Source organism: Mya arenaria, chromosome 4 (genome assembly GCF_026914265.1).
Source record: "Mya arenaria isolate MELC-2E11 chromosome 4, ASM2691426v1".
Classification (NCBI taxonomy): Eukaryota; Metazoa; Mollusca; class Bivalvia; order Myida; family Myidae; genus Mya; species Mya arenaria.
This window is the reverse complement of record NC_069125.1, coordinates 955,616-971,233: the sequence shown is the minus strand read 5'-3', so window position 1 is coordinate 971,233 and position 15,618 is coordinate 955,616. Positions and strand designations below refer to the sequence as shown.

The 15,618-nt window shown below is 34.9% G+C and overlaps 1 protein-coding gene across 1 annotated transcript; it reads right to left on the bottom strand.

Moving 5' to 3' along the window:
- Nucleotides 1-5,725: 5,725 nt before the first annotated feature.
- LOC128232733 (solute carrier family 13 member 2-like) lies at nt 5,726-14,277 on the bottom strand. Its single transcript, XM_052946449.1, has 14 exons — nt 14,170-14,277; nt 13,302-13,451; nt 12,404-12,519; nt 12,000-12,136; nt 11,601-11,736; nt 10,945-11,094; nt 10,416-10,547; nt 9,095-9,181; nt 8,761-8,865; nt 7,624-7,703; nt 7,309-7,421; nt 6,614-6,775; nt 6,237-6,374; nt 5,726-5,892 (listed from the first exon to the last, which is right to left on the bottom strand). The coding sequence occupies exons 1-14, from the start codon at nt 14,275-14,277 to the stop codon at nt 5,758-5,760; spliced, it is 1,749 nt and encodes a 582-aa protein (XP_052802409.1). The 3' UTR covers nt 5,726-5,757.
- Nucleotides 14,278-15,618: the final 1,341 nt, after the last annotated feature.

The following is a 15,618-nucleotide window of genomic DNA, read 5'->3' as shown; positions in this document are numbered from 1 at the left end:
TCTGGTGCGCAGGAACATTGTTGTCATTCAATTTCTGTACGTGGTATTTTCTGGTGATCAGGCAGTCCTTTGTATGGATAAAGCCTTCTTCAACGTTTAATCGTGGAGCTCAGTTTGTTGACAACAGGATTTCTTTTAAAACATCGTTTCTGATATCGTTTTTTTTTACAGCGCTTATGAATGCATTTTGCTGTGATGCGGTTACCTTTTTGCCTAGTTATTTATTACACTAGTTATACATAAAAGAAAAGCATGGGCTATTTTACTCCTGCGTCCAAAATTATGTTATGAATGTATTTAAACCATGTTTTACAATATATTTGTCAAATGAATGCATGTTCATTTAATGTCTAGTCGAACAAAAATAGCGAACTAAAAGTGTATATTTGCTTATGCAGTCAGGTCCCAGCCTTTTGCAAAACGAGACAACAGTAATAGCTTAATAGTTTTGGCATTAATTCCGCCCGAAACCGCAATTCGGCGGCATTGAATAGTTTTGGCATTAATTCCGCCCAAAACCGCGATTCTGCGGCATGGAATAGTTTTGTTAATAACTCATTTCCAACCCACGAGTCAGCAGCCTTGAATATTGTTGGTGTTAAATCCGCCCATAACCACGATACATCATCATTGAATAGTTCTGTTTTTAATCAGCCCCAAACCACGATTCAGCAGCATTGAAATGTTTTGGTGTTTTCTCCCTCCCCCCAACCCACGATTCAACTGCATTGAATAGTAAGTTGTTAACTCTGTACCATTCCTAGATACAGTAACGTTGAATAGTTGCGTTGTTAACTCAGCCGAACTCCACCATTTAGCAACGTTAACTAGTTATGGTGTTGTCTAAAGCCAATATCCATGAATCAGCAGCACTGCATAATAATTATGTTAACTCCAACCCAATCAACAATTCGTATCCTACGTGAAGCTTCTGCTTAACTAACCTTTAGGAGAATTATTCAATGATTCACTTATTTATTCTGTTATACCCTTGGAGCGGAAATTGAGGATGATCCGCCAAATCCTTTCACAAACATTCACATTTCCTTACCCGTTTTTAAATCAGATTTCATACCTGGTTACCGTTATTCAGCTTACTTACGTCTATAATAGATTTTGTAAAGCTCTCGAAGATGGTCTTAAAGTAAGAGTTGTCTTCTTCGATATAAGTAAACCATTTGATAAAGTTTAGTATTGTGCTCTATTTTACCAATTCAAACAAGCGGGAATGTGTGGTCGTTTATTGTCTTGGTTTTCAAAATACTTAGAAAATATGTTGTAATTCCAGGAGCAACCTCATCATTATCTGAAATCAATGCGACAGGGATTATTTATATGTCCCCATTTGATCATTGAGTACAATACGATATTGTTAATGAGATAGATTCAACTATAAACCTTTTTGCAGATGATATTAGTCTCTTTGTCATAGATAACTCCCCTCAGGCTTCAATATTAAAACTACAGAAACACATCAATATATCTCTGTGCTGACAGATGACTTGTTAATTTCAATTCTACAACGTCGGAATCAATGGTCATATCTTGGAAAAGCAATAAACCCTTTCAACTACAAGTGTATATGTTCGACACAGCTATGCCTTCCGTTGAATCTCACAAACATCTAGGTATGTTTCTTTCTAATGATTGCAGTCGGCATGTTAATATTTATTACATCAAAGATAAAGCCTTGTCAAGAGTTATTAAAATAACGTGTTTTTATTATCGACTTGATAGGCGGTATCTGGAGGGGTTTTCTGCCCTTTTTGGGCCAATCTTGGAGTATGCAGATGCTATCTGGTATAAAAGTTAACATGTAAAAGACGAACTAGACAAAACACAAATAAAATGGGCATGTTTTGTTACTGGTTGTAATCGTCTGGTTTCTCTGCGCTTTTTTAAAATCAAATTTGGTTGGAGTGAAAATACAAGACAAGAGAAACACAAACTTTTTTTCTTTAAAATAAAAAAAGAAATGGTTATAAGCCTGCTAGGTTATCTGTCAGCTTTGGTCCCAAAAACAAAAGGACAAGCTGCCACAACATCTCTTAGAAATTAATACAAAATATACAGTTTCCGAACTCGCACATCTTTGTATATTAATTAATTCTCTCCTTAAACAAAATCTGCATGGAATTGTCTCCCGTTGAGGCAAAGTCTGTAAACACTGTTGCTGGGTTCAAATCGTACCTCTATTCGGATACCTTAACCACCTAGAATATTATAAAATGGGAAACGTCGGCTACAGGTTCTGCACACTCGCCTACACAACGATTGTAGTTCCTCGAATCATTATCTCTATGTAAAAATAGTATTCCCTTACCATTTTGTAGATGCGAAAATCAGGTAAACATTCAACATTCTCCGCATGTGTCCTCTCGTTACTGAACAAACGCAACAAATCTCATTACTGCTCATTCTCTTATTTAGGTAAATTTCCGTTCTTTACTATGGTAATGCAACACTGACTGAACAAAAAATAGTTCTCTGTTAGATGCATTTCATCGTTTTATTTCATGTCAAAAACATTTGAAAGGCAGTGATCGACGACCCCAAGCATACTCACATATCTTTAACCTTCTTTTTTCTGATATTGCATTTCACTTAAATACATTCAATCAATTCCAACATAAACATTTGATTCTAAATTAAAGTAATTCATTTGAAGTCTAACATGCAATATTCATTGTTCAGGTGTTTACTCCGCCCAAAACCACGATTCAGCAGTTTAAGCTGTATATGTTTGTATCGAAATAATTTTTTAAACTTGTTCTGTTCTGTTCTGTTTAAACCATTTTTATAAGTATGAGCTTGAATGAAACTTCATTAGTCATACCTGCCTTAAATGCCATCTGTTATTCATCATAACTGGAAAAGGAACTCCTTAGATTGTTTATACCATCCTAACCCTGAATTTTGATTATTTAATTAAATTGAAATGTTGTTTATTTTTGCTCAAGAATTAAATTGTTTAAACCAACTCCGATGTAATCCAATATTCAGCAGCATTTAATTGTAATGTAGTTAACTTCGCCAAATATCACGATGATATGTTTCCAGAACATCAAAATACCGCTGTTTTAGATTCAACTGATAAAAATTCTAAACGGCACTTGATATGCAACTTATACGATTGACAGTCCTCAGCAGACCAACTCAAAGCGGTGACTCCAACCCATTTTGAAATGTTGCGTCTGGCTGTTTGTCAGGAAAATTTCTGCATGTGCATATATTTTTGTATAATACACTAATAGTTGTTTTTTTCTCATTAATTGTTCACAAAGAGTACAAGAAACACATGTATGTTCACTTTAAATAGTATAACATTTCTGTGTTTTTTTCTATCAGTATGGCACACACACACGCACGCACGCACGCACGCACGCACACGCAAACGCACACACATACGCACGCATGCACACACGCGCGCGCACGCACGCACGCACGCACGCACGCACACACAAACACACACACACACAACAACAACAACAACAACAACCTTGTGCAAAAGATTATGAGGTGCTCAAAATATCGGCATCGAAATAGGTTTATAGAGGCGAGGATAGTAGGTTAGACATTTTGGCTCTTAAAACCACTAGCTGTACATATTGCTTCGACGAAATAAATTGTGTTTATGACTGACACTAAAGTCGTGCGCACCTTCGACTGACCCGATATAAACACTAAAAAAATAGGGCTCGGCTGTTTCACGGCATAGGCCCAGCCAATCAAGACAAATTACTTAAGACGTTTTAACATGCCCTCGTCAACGATGCAAACTTGCAAAGTAAACATGCATTGTGTTACTAACTAACAAGCACGATTTACAATTTTATTGCAAAAGGTGGTAATCGCATACAACAAAATATAATAAAACTTTCCATATGATTTGTGTATGATATTTGCATTGGAAATGGATTCTTTTCAATTTGATATGAATTCTTATTTTAAAACGAAACCTATGCGTTTCGTATATTACATCACGTTTTCAAATGTAGAAAAGAGAGAACGTAATAATACAATTGGGATCAAAAACATGTGTCATCTGGCATGTTTCAAAGCAAAGCTATACTTAGTGAACACAATTCATATATGCACGTGTGCCCTTGACCAACAGTCGAACAAACTAAATGCCGTTTAAAGTACATGTATATTGTTGTGCCCGGATTTTGGGACACAAGACATTAATTTAAAGTTAAACTTGTTCTTGTTATTGACATAAATATATTATAAATGTAACCTATATAATTTAAAGTTATCTTATTTAACACTTACCCGATTTTATTCAGAACATGATGATATTCGGAGGGGTAAAAGTATCATGAACTGACTCTGTATTTACATTTGCCAAAAGTGCATTTCAGATAAACTTTACCCCACCCGGTAATTGTAAGCATTTAGTGAACGTTTTCAACAGATGCATGCTTTTAAATTTAAATCGTTCAACAATAGCTTTCCTCGATATGTTGGTGTTAAGATGCATTTGTTTTCCTCACCGCTGGTGCGACGTTATATCCATATTTCTTGCATTATTTATCGTAAAGTTTCTGTACTCGCACAATGTCAGCCATTTTGTTTTTCTGCGCAACTTCCGCTCGTTTAAGGTCAAGTGCAGTCATGTATAAGGTGACTCATCTTTTTGATTTGTTTATGTTTACATTCCAAAACTTAAGGCTATGTCCGGAGCCTTTCTTTGTATCAGTTACATATTTTTCCAAGATGGCTGCCTTTGATTCACATAAACGTTCTATTTTGTGGCAGTCACATGACTGCCATTCAAATCGTTGTCACTGCCATAATTTTTCTTGGCACTGCCAACGTTTTGGGTGGCATTGCCGTCATTCTTATTGGTAGTAGCGTTTTGCCAACTGTGCGAGTATAAAAGCGCCAAGATTTTCGTTGGCAAGGAGTCTGAGTCAAGCATTTGTTCAGTGCAGAACCACGTTACGTTTGCTAAAGTAATAAATCTGAGTTTCAACTGAAATAATTACAATAGTAACATTAAAGAACTACTTGATAAAATAATCACTCAGCAAACGTATAACTTATGTGACTTTGTATGAATTGATCATTTATAAGTAGTTTTACTAACGTTCATTGACAAAGTCCTACTAGTGCAGTATACATATTGAAGATATAACGCACAGACAACTTTTATAAGCAAGTAGGGTGACTTTTGTGAGTTTTCTCGCTTAGATTGCATTACCAGAACAATATTGAAATCGCGTTGAACTACAGAAATAACACCGCTAGATTAATAAATAATATAACAAATAAATTATATTATAAAATACGGGTTTTTCGGAACGTGCGCTCCAGCGAAAACTAGTGACTTTTAATGAATATTATGATATAAATACATAATATTTCTGTATAAACATTTGTACCCAGTTCGAGTGATGTTTCATCTTTATTAATGCAATAAAACTGTTAAAACTTATAAACTGTTTCCAATACGTGGTTGACAATTGGTAAGAACTACAGAATGTCTGCGTAATATCAGAGTTGAGTTGGTTACTTGAGAGCCAAGCTGAGCATGTTCACACGACTTAAAATAAGTTGAAGCGAAGTTGTGATATAAATTTGCGTCAAGTACATTCACTAGCGTGAAACTAGGGCGAGCCCCCTACAATATGTATATATGTTTTCATTACAAAAACATGTATATATTCGGTTGGCTGGAACTATGTATTAAAGTTTATCGAAAAATTATATTTACGGGATCATATTCAATCAGTTACAATACGAAGTCCAATGTTATGCCGTGATATTGTAATGTAGAGCTATTTCCGGTGGAAACGTGTGAAAATCAAACAGCCTGTTTCCAAGCGTTTCTGTGAATCCGATGAGCACCAAAACGCAGATTATGTTCAAGACGAATCCTGCCTTAACCTGAAATTAAAATAGTCACTGACCTGTTGCACCGATTTGTGTAAAAAAGTCTCTAGTGTACATCTTACAGAGTTGAAAGATAAAAAACAATAACGACATGGTTTGAAATGTGACGATGACTTTTACTATTAAACAATTTAGGAGTACAATAATTATCTTGTATTAGTATAGCGATAAGACCTTTGAATTTATAAAAAAATCCACTGAAATAGTTTCCATTATCGGACGATGAATTAAGGCTGTGCAATTTATTCATCAATTGACGTAAAGTAATCATCGCAAATTAGGTTTAAGCGAAGCCTAGCCAAAGAAAACGAAATAACAGTCATAGCAATCCAACATACCATGTCCGTGACCTTGACATAGCCATATGAGAAGATGACGGCGTTAGGAGGCGTGGCCACAGGCAGCATGAAGGCGAATGAGGTAGCTATGGCGGTTGGATACATCAGATAAATGGGACTTTGTTTCAGATGCACTGCCTGAGAACATGTACGTATATAACTTATTAAAACGTTCAAACGAAAAGTTCATTTATATAATTTAGAACAGTTCTGACAGATTGATATCGGTGTATGCCATTTTACCGAGTTTAGAAAGGCAATAAAGCTGGTCCTATATTTAGAAGGAAGTGTTTTCTTATTCGCACGACTTATAACACGTATAATAAATAAAAGCTTTCTGATTGAATAATTATAAACATATGGTGCAATGTACATACCAGGTTAGCCAGGATAGGCATCATGAGCGTACACGTGGCAGTGTTGGACGTTACTTCCGTCATGGCGGCGATGATGTAACAGAGCACAAGGTTAAGCACCCAGGGATCCAAGAAATCGAGAACAGACAGCTTCTCCCCAACCCAGGCGGACAGGCCGGACTCCTGTTAAATTATACATGCGGTAAGAAACATGATCTGAGTAACTGTATTGCTATGTATTTAAATTTGTTTAAAAGGATATAGCGGAAGTGGCCTTAAATCAATCTGAATTCCTAACTCAGCCGCTCCACCATAACACACACCCTTAGAAAGATTACTTATAAGTGACATCGTGTGATGCAACTGTTGAACTCAGGGTAACGAACTTATAATGCATTAAAAAACAATATTATTTATTTGAATTTTTGGGAAATTGTCAACACTTCAACGTCCGCGAAAACATTATGATGAAAATATTTTTAAAATCTTTATATCTCGTTCTGAGTCGGTAACAAATGTATGAAAATCAACATCTAATAAATAAGCATTGAGCATGATTATGGAACACATATGTAACAAACCTCTAATGCATAGCGTTTTTGTGAATTTAGATCGTTGTTGTCGATTTACGAAAGTCAATACTGCGTTTGTTGACAGTAACTTCGTGAATTTGTTAGCAGATTATTTACAATGACTTTAAATATTATGCACGTTACCTTTGATGCCTTGGCCATAGCGAAGCCTCCGCCGAGCAGGAAGACCACACCCCATGGTACCTTATCCACCGCCGCACGCCACGATAATATGGGCTTCAACGGCTCGCGGGTCCCTGAAGTATAGTCCTGGCTTCCTTTACAATGTATATTTATACTCGGCTAATTGCCCTTTAAACCTTTAAACCATATGCAAACAAATAGGTGGATATGATACATGGTTAAAATATGAAAAGTATAACAACAACAAAACTCATTTTAGTGTAAATGTGGAAGTAAATATCTTGGAGTCTAGCTTACAACCGTTAGTTCTTCTACAAAATGCCTCAGGAACTTTCGAAGGGAATATAAATAGAAGAGTGGCTATAAACACCGCTGGTACACCGTCTTTCACGAACCTGCAAGGAGAAGCAAGAATCTATGGGAGGGTTTTAATGCTGCGGAAATGAATGTTTGAATCATGGCCATGTTAAATGCAAGAGAATTAGTCAGAGATGATGAACACACTCTTGGCATATTTATACACTTAATAAGGAAGTCGCCTCCTGTCCAACTTTCCAATTGAGGCTGACATTTAAATGCTAATAAAACAAATAGGCACAAACCTGGATTTCCCTTGCAAAACCGTATTTAACAAAAAGATCTACGACTTTCGAAACATCCATGTATTTTGATGTAGTTCATCGAATACGGCGATAAGCCTTCAAATCATAGTAAAAATGCCTTCGACATTTAAAAGAATTAGCTTACTTAATTACTTAAGTCATAGATATGCGTTTTTGAATTATTCATTTCAAATACTATGGTAGGTTTATGCCCTATAACAATCTTTCCAGGAATACTATATCACCGGATCTAATGCACAACCTGTATGAAATGAACACAATGGGAGCATTTTCTGACTATGTTACACAGTGTCCTAGTGCGCATGCGCAAATCTTTTGTTTTTCGCTTGTCGTAGAATTGGAAATCTTTCATAAAGCAAATTATTGTTATCTTTATTCTAAAAATACTAACAGTGATAAAATAAAAGATATACTAGGTTAGTTCCTTGATCTTTAGAATTGTATCACTTGGTTGTTGGTTGAGTCGCACACGACCATCGGTCTAGAGAAAAAAGGACTTTACTAAAAAAACTCAAAGTTCTATAACAACCTTTTACCATAATATCCCCTATGGATTTTTCGAACACGTTTGATAATCTAACTATTGTTTTCGCGAAAGTGTTTGAGTACCTAAACTCTTCAAAGAAAAAATAGATTCATACATATGTTGTTTTATTACTTTCAGGACTTTTTGGAAGAGGTGGAAATGGCTGAAATTTCTACCTATTCTTAAATGATTATTTAAACAGAGTAATCTCTAACAAAATTGTATACTGTTATAAGAATCATCTCTGGGAATACAAAACACGCAGAGATTAGTTCTCAGGATAAATCCGCAAACTATACTCACCCCTCTTTGAAGAGTTTTCCCCAGCCGTATTCTCCGCCCATATCGCGCGTAACCCATAGGATCACCAAAACTATCAAATGGACCAGCACTGCACCCTGGCCAAATCTGAAAATTCAGTGTTCATCCAAGTTATAAGGGTAGCGGCTCTTAAACTATCATGCCATAATATATTCATACTTTGGTGTGGTATTGTCTGAAAAAACTCCCAATCATTTTATCACGAGGCAACGAAAAGCTTACTAAATAGTAAAGAATAAAAGTATGCCCACAACAAGCTCCAATCTTGTTAATGTATCGCTTAAATTAACAGTTATATACATAATCTGGAACTCACGTGACTTGTCCCAATTTTTGGTATTCCCTTTGAACTGCAGCCTTCACCCTAGCTACACGTTCCGGGTTTTTGGATCCGCAACAATTTCTGTGATAAAATCCAATATAGTATTACTTCTGCATGTAATGAAACGTTATGAGGGCCTTATCAAGTAAGGACATTTCAACTATGTCCTGTCTTCATGTCACACAACAGAAACTAGTATTCTTAATTAAACCAATATGATTTTAGGGCATAATAAAAGCACCTAGATGCACGAATTACAGCTGTTTTGTTACGCAACACAAGCTGTAGTTCGACGTTAAAAAACGAAGACATAAAATACGATTCCCCGTTTCTGAACAGGATAAAATAGCAATAGCAATCACAGGAACAAGCTTGGTGAACTAGTTTTTAACTAAAATCCTTTTTAACAAAACAAAAGGATAACGTATAACGAGAGACCCAGAGCGTCACAAGACAATATCAAAATATCGTTAGATACAATTATTTCTGAACTGTTGCCCGAAACCGATACGGTTTTATTACTTTATCAAAACTTTATCTTAACAAAAAAAAGAAAAACATTATTCATTACCTGATCAAAATTTTACTTGAACAAAATGCTAAACACATTTTGTTAGAATACAGAGAAACGATGTCGGAATCGACCGAACGTTTATGATATGCCGTCTATAAATACAATTGGAAATTCAATGACGGCATAGCGAAAGAAACAGTTCATACTGTAGGCCGGGGATTAGTTTAATCCAAGACAATTTGATAGCTTTGGAGAACGCATCAGGTAGCATATTATGTAAAGGCAGAAATCAGCATTAAACTTCTTTATTTATTGAAACTGGTAGACATTTTGGGATTCCAAGAGATACTCGAGTATCTTTATATTGATTTGTTTCTTTTGAAATTCGTTGTCAAGAAGATGAATACAACGAAGAAAGACAATTGTATATCTTTTACTGAAATTATTAAACATAGATATTAAGTATAACTGATATTTAATGGATAGAAAACATAACTTTATATATGTTGTAATTTTTAATTTAGTATGTTGTAGTACTGTTCGGATAAACTTTGTTGGGTTAACCGCCTTGGCAGAGAAAACCATATTGAACTCTCTGGGGTTTTATGACCATTACAGAACGTCAGCCTTGTCTGAACGTTTATGAACAAAGTGTGCATACGGCCACAATTCAAAACGTCACAAACATAAACCACAAACGACAGTCAACAGAACAATAAAACACTAATCATAAATAACAACTCAAACATTTTCAATGTACCGTAACTTACGTAAGGCAGAATATTTGTAAGAATGACTTACTTGCATCTGAGAAACATGACCTGCAGCCAGATCCAGACAATGATGACTAATGTAAAGGACAGAGGTATTCCAAACGCCATCCACGTGGCGAATGTGATTGGAGATTGCGTAATGCCATACTCCTCCAACTTCCTGGAAACAAGGCGTTGATAACAAATGAGTGAGTTAGATAATGAAAACGAAATAAGCTAACATTGTTTTTGGTAGTCTGGGTTTTTGTTTGCCAATATTGAACGGAAGATTCAAAAACCAAACGAAAACGAATTCGTTTTCCTTTTGTTGTTTGTGCAGTAACCAAGATTTAATTTATCTCGGATTATTATTGTGGTTGCTGTTTTGTAGAGGTATATCTAACTTGTTTTCGTGAACATGTACGTACGTTGAATCATTAGCAAACCGATAAAAATAGAAAACACACGAGAACAAACGTGCCGCTTACATTAATAGTTCGTCAATAATAGTTGGGGTACCGCATGGGGACATGGAACGAACACAAAGAAAAAAATGCTAGGTGTATATACTTTCTTACATGTCGAGCTGTCCCTTCATGACAAGGTTTGGTACAGTTCCTGTGAGACTGCCGATGCCCCCGCAGTTGGCCGAGTACGCGATGCTCAACGATAGACACTTGCATAGACGAGTAAACGACTCATTTGTGTTGTCTTCCAAAACATTTTCTCTATATTACATGGATATAAATTTAAGAATGCTTACGTAGAGGAGTTAGACCTACAACATCTTAATTAGGTATGCCTTTATGAAAATTACTTCGTGTATGATTAGCGAGGTATTGACAATATATCCCATTTTTTATTATCTCTATGCCATGTATACAATACATGCATAATTATGCTTTGTATGCTAATCCCGTGCATTTTTGTTTTATTAAGAAGTTTTCATGACGTAAGGCAAGTACTTGAGTTTGCGACATAAAATGTTCAAGGATTAGATTGTGTTGACTACTTATAACAACAAACCAAAAACCGTGAACTGTTTTAGCAGGATATCTTGTTTGCAAATCGAGCAAACCATTGTTACTATTGTGACTTTGTTTGGGTTTTTCCATTTCTTTCTTTTCATGGAAACATTTGTGCAAATGTGAAAATAATCTATCCCATAAACTGATGAAACAGAATCAGGAAACTAATTGGGCTTTTTTTATCTTGATCATTACAATATACATACGGAAGACCGTCTAGTAAATTGTTATCGGTTTTCTGTATTTCTCCGCTCAATGTTTTTGATTCACCATTGGCTATGTCATCCTCAGGCTGCACTTTCACTGCGATGTCATCAAGTTCCATGGCAGAGTTGTTGAACGCTAGTGAAAATCAATGGAGAACACAGGTTCATTTTTGTTATGTCTCTGCAATTATACCAATGTATTATATCTAATTGTCTTATCAATAAATGAACATTGTTTGTCAAACGTTTATCTTTAGTTATGATCCCAATGAAGATAAACATCATATGTATCCATATAATCGACTGTTTAAATAATAATTAAAAAAATCATAAAACCTTTAAAACCATAGTCAAGCTTTCACTACAATTACTCGAGCGGGCAGTGTATACTTTTTTTACTGTTTTTATATTCATCCTCTGTGTCCTTCAATTGCATAAGGATGGCGTTCGCTATTGGCACCATCATGGCAGCTGTAGCGGTGTTACTGATCCACATAGACATAAACCAAGTAGGGACCATCAGACCTAACATCAACCTGAAATAGGGTGAAATAAAAATCCTAATAGACGCTGAGGCTACAGTAAAGAGTTATTATATTTCATTGCAATATCATTTCATTGGCTTAGGTGGTATTATAAATTGTCTTAAAGGTTATAAGACAGAAAGTGGATCTTAAACATAAGCTGCTGGAGCTTTACTGGTAACTTCTTTAAATGTGTTTTGTATGTTCTAAATCGACATTGCGTGTGTTCCGTACTCTAGATATTTGGTAATATTCATTCTATAGACAAACCATCCTCACCATTTTGTATCTGGGCCAACCTTGAGAAGGATTTTTAGGGCGAGACGTGTATGGATGTTCCAGTGTTCAATGGCGGCCGCAACGATCACCCCGCCCACAAACAACATGTTTGTCTCCTGGAAACATTAGTTCATACTTATTCCCTATTTTAAATTACAAAAAATAGGTTGAAGTGTTTTTGGCCTTGCTCCTTGTTCCTTTAATTTTTTCTTGGTAAAGTAAATGGCGGCTACTGCGCGTCCCCGTCATTTCCAATGTTTTAATGAGAACGATACAGAAAGGAAAGTGGCAGGAAAGTACATGAGCTAAAGAAAAAAAGGATTTATATAATATATAAAATATGTTCAGTTTATAATTATGAATGAACGTTGAAAGCTTGGCCCATTTATCACAAAAAAAAAACTTAAAGCAATTCTCAGTCTTATTTTTATCTAATTTTTCCACGTATCAGCAAAGCGCGGTTAAAATTTCCATATGTTTTTTTTTAAAGCGTATTTCCATCCATTGCTATTTACAACAGCAATTTCCAAGTAGTAATACAAAATTAAACAAAATTGAATGTCAAATACATGTAAATTCATGCATTGGCCTTCAAGGGCCTGAATGCACAAACACTTTCGTGTACATCGTGTTTAAAAATATTAAACGTTTTCCGAGAAATCCAACGTTTTATCCCTTGCTAACATGTTAATTATTGACAAGCACTTCGGCTAATACCATGATTTATATAATAAAAACCTTATACAAAAAGATAAATGCCTTAAACTTTTCTCATACGGATATAGAAAGGATAATTGATTGTTTCCGTGTAGGTTGATCTGATCGTAATAAATGTTATGATGTTTGAATGAAATAAAAAAGACCAACCTTATTGTCAATAGAGGGCATTAATACATACATTAATATATTCATGTGACGTGTCTTTGATGGACAGGATGCCAACAATTGGAAAGAGGAACACAGGAATCAGTGACGTCACAGCAATAGGAAGCGCCTCTGTGATCCAGAAGATCGCCATCATACAAACGCAGTACGCACATTTTCCTACCTGAACATGAACATAAGAATCAGTGAAGAAGCAGAAATCGGAAACGCTACCGTTAAAAGACCGCATTTAATAAGACGCATTACACAAATTTAAAACTAAAGTCCGTTAGTTCAATAATTAAACAAAACGCGACTGTTAAAAGAACGCCCTTATTACGACGCATTTACACATATATTTATTTTTTAAAAAGCGTGTTATTTCACAAATAAAACAATTAGTTGTTCCGAAAATGCTCTTTGAATAACACTGCTTTGTTTCAGATATTTAATACAAACACAACCATAAGAAGTGTATCTAGTTAAATATAATTAATTTGAAATTTGTTTAAAGTATTTTAAAATGTATTGATAATAATATGTGAATGTCTATAAACTTGCAAAAGGCTCAAACGCCACGTATAAACACGATATAGAAAATATGAACAATAGTAAAAAAGCATGACAATAGGCAATTAAACCTCAGCGTGGTTGTTAAACATACAGTAATCAGTTGTCATACAACAAATGTTGATTAATATCGTTGTTAATAAGGCAATTAACATACCTAAATGTCTCAGTGCATCTTTAGAAAGTTATGAATGGACAATGCGTAAATAAACATCACATGTATGAGAATAAACGTGCGAAATTTAGATTGATGAAAATGTATTAAAAAATCATAAATGACACTTCAAACGATGAAAGTTAATTATAGTATTGAAATAACATCTCTAAATTACCTCCCCTACACCTTCTACCAACAGAAACGGCAGCAAAATAATTGGCGTCATAACAACAGTCGCAATATCCCTCAAGTAGAGAAGATCTCGGAAAAAGTTGCGAAGCATTTTCGTCTTTTATCTGTCTATATCCTTGTTTTACTTTTTTAGTTTCTCGTTGTTACACCACTTTGTTCATTTTTGCGAGTTTGTTTAAATAAATTTTGTAGATATTCTTTTTTTAAATAACACACCCTTTTAAAGCAATTTTAACTTATTACGAAATCTAAAAAAGGCGAGCAATGCATCTATGTCCATTAATAACCTTCAATTTGAATATTTTGAATAGGATATATGACAAACGCGCTCCTACAAATGTACTTGAGCTGCCAACTTAACCAAATTATATCGTTTTAATTTGGTCAAACAGTTATTAAAAACAAGAAAACGTATTTTTTTACTAAGCCATCTAGATAAGACTTTTGATTGAAAAATCCCGAATTCTAACACTAGTACATAGTATTATCTTAATAACAATCCCTGCTATATAATTTCCAGCCTGTTACAACCGCGGCGGGCATTTTTAGCTCGATTTAACTAATTTCGAACACTGGTTGACCGAACTAATTTCGAACACTGGTTGACCACGATGCCGATTGTTACTATATTCAAGATTGCAATTTATTATTTTGACAAGTCGTTATAAATGAATGTATGCCAACTCTTATCAGTTTATGGATTCGTATATAAGTTTCAACTACAACACTACTTATTCATGCCCTTTGTCAAATCTGTTTCTTGTGCGTAGGTCACGATGCAGCCATATGTCGCCGTATCGATCAGAGACTAAGCAAGGGATGATCACCATTGACCTATTAAATGCATATTTTGAGACATTTAAGAAGGAAGATGACAATCTTAGTGTCATGTTGACTTTAAAATGAGCTAATAATGAACGGTTTCTGAAATCGGCTTAGATTAAGTAGAGTACTGTAAATGATATGGCATCTTACAGGCGGCGTAATTTTAATTGACACAATACCGTCTTTAATTATTATGTTTTACTTGAGTCAAGAGTATTTTTTTACTCCGTTTATCAAACATTTAGCATACAGAAAGCCTTAAGCTTTCAAGCAAATTTGATTAAAATTGAAATCTTGCCTTGAAAAGAAAATGGTGGATATCCAATCTCTATGAACACGTAAAACTTTCACTCCTTTCTTTAAATGTTTAAAGTCGGGTGAATACACGATACATCGAGTTTACTTAGTTTAGCAACTATATACGTTTTTTCTTTCTTTAATGTTATCGTTGAAAATGGAGTTTTATCAGTGAAGTAACAACAGTGAAGATAATAAGAAAATAATTTAAAGTTAAAAAAATGTTGCAGAAATTTATATAAAAATATATTTGAAATAAACAAGTTACAGTGTTATTTATTATGAAGACAAACGTTTTTTAACTTTGAAG

Coding starts and splice junctions, on each gene's coding strand:
- LOC128232733 (XM_052946449.1), bottom strand. CDS start 14,277: ATGCTTCGCAACTTTTTCCGAGATCTTCTCTACTTGAGGGATATTGCG. Junction 12,137..12,403: donor GTTGGCCCAGATACAAAATG/GTGAGGATGGTT, acceptor ACCCTATTTCAG/GTTGATGTTAGGTCTGATGG. Junction 5,893..6,236: donor ATGTCAAGGTCACGGACATG/GTATGTTGGATT, acceptor TTTTAATTTCAG/GTTAAGGCAGGATTCGTCTT.